Consider the following 6000-nt stretch of genomic DNA (forward strand, 5'->3'; position numbering starts at 1 on the left):
GTCAGGTTTCTAGTAGTGAAAGTTAAAAACATTCTAAATTTTAATACCAGGTGCACCGCTTAAGCTTCTCAATTGGTAAAAAAAATACACATATTACTATATTAGTAAATGATAAAAAAAATTTATAATTAAAGTAAATAAGATTTTTCAATTTCATAGGAACCCATGTCAAACATTTCCATCATTCTAAAAAACAATATTATTGTTCAATATTAATTTTGGTTTATAAATTCATATAATAAATATTTATTATTTCGTTAGTGAAGATTAATAAATTATAAAATCTATTGATATGAGTTTTTCAAATAAAGACATTATAAATGTTTAAATATATTTATATTTAATCGTATAAGATAATTAAAAAAATATGGATATGATTCCTTTATTTTAAAAAGTATTTAAATCAATTTATTTAAATCTAAAAAAGGTTTTGCTCAATGCTAATTGATTTAAAACTTTCCGTTTAACCAAAAAATTAAAAACTGATTTTGTTGAACCAAATGCATGTGGTCTTATTTTGGTTAGTTTAGAGATCAATCATTTAATTGTTCTAATTGTTCTTTATGTAGTATATTTGGATTTGTTATTTTAAACCTTTTAGTGATAAAATAATCAGGTTGGAAGGGGCAATGGATTGCTTTTTTTTTGGACTCTTACAATGGTGACCTTAGGGTGTGCGTGCAGTACATTCGTACGAGGTCTTCGATTTTAGGGGGCCTCTGAATTTTAGGACAAATCTGTAGTTATAGTGTTGGGATTTGTTAAATACATTTTTATATGTTATCATTAAAAAAAAATTAGTTATGTTAGTCATATACATGATGTAATTTGCTGTTTGCAATTTTGAAATTTTGAAGTCATTTCAATCATGAAAAAAAAAACAAAGAAAATCAAAAAAATCAAAATCTAATCCTAAATTCTATAATTCACAACTAGTTTAGGGAAAATATCTGTATCCAAAGAAAAAAAAATATATTTCTATTATAAATTCTAATATACACAAAGAAAAATACAAATTTGTATTTGTTTATAATATAAATTCTAGCAAACAATTTTATATTTTATAAAATACACTCTACCCAAAAAGTCTAATAGAAAAAAAAATCAAATTCTAATAAATTTTAAGTGACAACTAGGCCAAACAAAGTCTCATTTCAAAATCTTTGTCAACTACAGGATGAGAAAGTTATATTGAAAGTGTAAAAACAATATTGACTCAAACTCCTAAAATAGTAAAAGCTTCGTTCAAACTTGTTGATAAAAAGACAAATATAAAGATTAAAAGTGAAGTTAATTGTCTAGCAAGAATACAGGATATTAACCTGACAGATCTAACTTTATAACTGATATGGTTATAAGGTATCCTATATTAGCTAAACGGAATAACCTGAGAAAACAACTCCAATATGAGAGTATGAGTATTGATGAGACAATGAGTAGTGTGAGAGCAATTATTGAGTTTTTTAGAGACTATTGTGAGAATGAGTTTGAGAAGGCTTTGGATTGTGCAAGAGCTATAACATCTAATGTAGGAATTGATCAGGTGTTTATTTAGAAATTAAAAAAAAAAAGAATAACGAAATATATTTTGACTAGAGTGTCATTAGGTCACGGGTGCATGAACTTTCACTTCAAAAGTCATTCATGATTCAATATTTTGTGTATATAGTTGATCAAACTATTTGTTCATTGTAATAAAGGTTTGAACAATACAAACAATATTAATAAAGACGTGATGTTGTGGTGGTAATTTATAAAATATATGTTAACGACTTTAAGTTTTGTATTTAAACAGTAGCAAAATTATTTAATATATTTAACAAAAAAAAATTATATATAAGACCACATTTTGATTTTCACAAAAGGCCTCTTGCAATACAAATTTGCCCAAAATATTTTTGCACCACTAAATTGTAATTTGAATAATCCAATGATGCATTTTTATTAAACTACACGACATAAAATCAATCAGATTTCTCTTTGGTGTAAGCTCTGACTGCAAAACCTAATCCCAAAATCATAAAAGGCACCAAAAACTGTAATATCTTGACGATGAATCCACTCTTGTTTGAGCTGTAATTCTGATTTTCAGATAAAACGTATTGACGTTTTGCTGGAACAGTTGATTTGTCGATCTTACCAATGTAATATTTGTCCATCAGATCTCTAGCTTCTTCACTGTGTCCAACATCTTCAAAATCATTCGTAGCATCTTTACCTGTAATAATTCCATGAGATTAAAAATGTGAATTTCATTCAGTTTTGAATGCAGTAATCAATTAAACAAACATACCAGTTGCTGCTAGTAGCACTTCACTACCTCCAGGGTGATCTTCCATAAATGGAGTTACATCAAAAACCTGATACAGATTATGTTTGTTAATACTCAATACATTCAGATCGATATCAAGCACAAAACCTATACAAACATCATATAGGTTAATGCAGCACGTAGTGCTGTTTATTTATTGTCACAAATTCAAATCATGTTGATATTATAATGGAATCGAACACTGAATTAGGGGAATATCTACTTATCATAACGAATTATGGCCAATTCGCGTAAAAAAATGACAGTAGGATTATATGAACATCAGAATCAGTTAAACTAGAATCAAATCAGAAAACATCGGACCTTTCCGGAGATGATAACCCAGCAATCCAGAGTTTTGTTGTGCTTCGAGACCTCACTGAAGACGAAGGTTTTCTGATCTGGCGCCATTACTATATCAGTTACTGCAGAAACAAAACCATACTATAAGAATCATATAAAAACAATTCAAATCTAAAAGTTCAGTTTTTTAGCATCAAAGGAAACAGAGAACATTTTAAAGGAAACAATCTGCTTACGAATGATAGAGAGATGAAGCTTTTGCAACAGACGCACACTGTATCTCTCTATTCAAAACGAATAGAATCAGATTGAAAGACATGAATGGGGTTTTGGGTATTTAAACATGAGTAGCTAGGAGCACCCTCATTTTGACCCAATGACGACATCCCCAATATGAGAGATGATTATTATGAACAAAATAAATCATATAATTATTTAATCAAGTGGGTGGTTGTATGCACAATGCAAAGGGAACGCCATCTCTGAAAATGAAGAGTAGGCCGGAGCTTTTTTCTTTTCTTTTCTTTTTGGTTTTAACGTCCATTTAATTTTTTTTTAATCAAATGTTAAGTAGAATTAAAATAAAATAAAATAAAAATAAAAATTTTGTATTTTATAAGAGTGAAACATGTAAAAAAATGTTAAAGTTTTGAAACAGTTTATAATCTAAATCTAAATTAAATTTCTTTAACGAAAAAGAACATTGAACGAGCTATTGTAATCATTTTAACCGTTTTTTATCTTTCCAGCGTATTACCTGTTGACGCCAAATGGACTGTTGGCAGATGCCTTTTCTGAAAAAAATCTAAAATTTTCAATTGTAAAAGGCACGACACGTTAGCGCAACAGTCCACTTGGCGCACCACCTTAACAGGTAACTGATTCAAAAGATAAAAAAAATGTTAAAGCGATTACAATAACCATTTTCCTATTTTTTTCGTTAATAAAATTTAATTTATGACCAAACCATAAATTGTCCCAAAACACGACTTTTATGGAGATTTTGTTTTATAAAAATAATAATTTTTGTCTAAAATAGATTATTACAAACTAATAAAAAAATTATAAATTGTATTTTTTTATCATTTATATAATTTTTCTCAAAATATCTATATGAAATGTCTATTCTAATATATTTTTTTCTAATCAAATATATGTTAAGCCTCTTATCATATATATATATATATATATATATATATATATATATATATATATATATATATATATATATATATATATATATATATATATATATATATATATATATATATATATATTAATGAGTTCTATGGAAAACAAATAACTAGGGCAACATCTACCGGAACCAATAATCAAATGACACGTGTCCATTTCTTCACAAGTAATGTATTGTGGAAGTGATGTGTTGTCATGTTTTCATTGGTTCAAATATGTGTTGCCTTAATCATTCATTTTCCATATAACTCTTCCCTATATATATATATATATATATATATATATATATATATATATATATATATATATATATATATATATATATATATATATATATATATATATATATATATATATATATATACTTCTTCTTTTTTTTTTCTTTAACTTTTTGTTAAATTTTAATTAAAAATGAAATATTTTCTCGAAATTCTAGAATTGTTTATAGGATTTTAGACTTATTAATATATTTTTTTATATCCGAAATCTGGAATTCTGATCTAAAATTTCGGTCCGAACTATATTTTTTGTCAGAATTATACTTCCGAAATAGCCCATTCCGGGCTAGTTGGTCATTTAAAAATAATAAATTATTTTTAGCTTATTTTCTTTAATATTAATATGAAATATGATTATTTTAGTTAATATTTTATTAATGTAAATTACAATTTAAGCATGACAATCTTAAATAAACGTTCATCTTACTCATATGGTCATACACATACATGTTTTATCCATGAGAATCAATTTAACACCATCCTTTAAACCTCATGATAAATTACATAAAACAAGAATATGATCTGATAGGGGATTTTCTGTACATAATAAAACATATTTATATATTTTTATTGTTCGTCGCATTATGCCGTTTCATATAAGGGTAACTCTAAAAGTGAAATGTCAAAAATATTGATCGTGTTTGTATCAAATAAGACTGGCCATGTCACATAATGATTTACTTGTATACTGATATTGACTTTTGATTCTTTTTTAAGATTACTCCTTATTTTTTTAAAATTTGAGGTCGTATTTCGTTTTCAGGATTTAAGAACTAAATAGCACTAAAAGACACTACAAACCATATTTAATTTAATAATCAAATGCCATTGTATTGACTATTGAGGTTGAGGGAGCCGCCGTTATTTTTTTTGAACGGTGTATATATTAAAAACAAGTTAGCGAGACGTTAGAAATTACAAAGTACAAACAATAAGGCCGGACGGAATGGAGCTGCAAGGAGGGGTGCGGGACGTTTCCCGCATGCGGGAACACCACACCGTCGATGCGGGATGCAGAGCGCTGGAAGGGGGTGGGGGGTGGGGATGCTGCGTTCTCACTCTTCAACTCATTCGTCTGTTATTTTTTTCTTTTTTGATTCATACGACTATATAGTTGTTAACGACCCGAAAAAGAAAAAGTTTAAAAAGGCGTAAGAGTCAGCTATGAAGGATGTGGAGCGAACATTTGGTGCACTTAAGAGACGTTGACAAGTACTAGCAATCGGGGCAAGGTCATATGAAGTGAAAAGGTTACAACACGTAATGTATGCATGTATCATATTGCATAATATGATTCTTGAAGACAAAGGAAGAGCGATATGTCGGTACAACGAAAATGAAGTTTTGCCAAATGTCGAAGGAGTAGCCGTTGGTACACAAGAGTATATGGCGAATAAAAAAGAAGTACACAATCGCGACATTCATCACGCCTTTCGTGCTGATTTGGTGGAGCACATTTATAGGGTTCATATTCAGCCCCGATAGAGGTTTCTCGCGATGATTTGTTTGACGAATTAGACGAAGATTCTGATATGTTCTTCGAGAGCGAAGATTCTGACGACGAGAGTGACGTTTGAGAGAATGAGGAAGAAGACGAGGTTAATGACGATGACGATGATTCCGAGTGACGTATTTTGATTTTTTGTTTGATTTGTTTTTTGCATTTTTTTTAATTTTCTACTTATTTAAATATTAGGTATAATGTAATTTTTATTTTAATTAATGAAATGCTATTTATTTTTAATTAAATTTTTATGTTTAGTATTAATTTAAAAATTATAAATCATAAAAAAATTAATTTTATTTTAAAAAAAAAACAGTGAGGGAAGCTCTTCCCACCAATTCCTTGGGTTTTAGGTGAGTGAAAGGAAAGTGAGAAAAATGGTGGTATGGCCTACAAAAAATAAGGGAAGC

General features: G+C 28.3%; 1 protein-coding gene across 1 annotated transcript; it reads right to left on the reverse strand.

Moving 5' to 3' along the window:
* Window positions 1–1830: 1830 nt before the first annotated feature.
* On the reverse strand, window positions 1831–3008 carry LOC111920403 (cytochrome b5). The gene is made up of 4 exons (XM_023915984.3): window positions 2851–3008; window positions 2636–2736; window positions 2294–2360; window positions 1831–2218 (listed from the first exon to the last, which is right to left on the reverse strand). Exons 2-4 carry the CDS (start codon window positions 2720–2722, stop codon window positions 1965–1967), a joined length of 408 nt encoding a protein of 135 aa, XP_023771752.1. The 5' UTR covers window positions 2723–2736; window positions 2851–3008; the 3' UTR covers window positions 1831–1964.
* Window positions 3009–6000: the final 2992 nt, after the last annotated feature.

This window comes from Lactuca sativa, chromosome 9, assembly GCF_002870075.4.
Source record: "Lactuca sativa cultivar Salinas chromosome 9, Lsat_Salinas_v11, whole genome shotgun sequence".
NCBI lineage: Eukaryota > Viridiplantae > Streptophyta > Magnoliopsida > Asterales > Asteraceae > Lactuca > Lactuca sativa.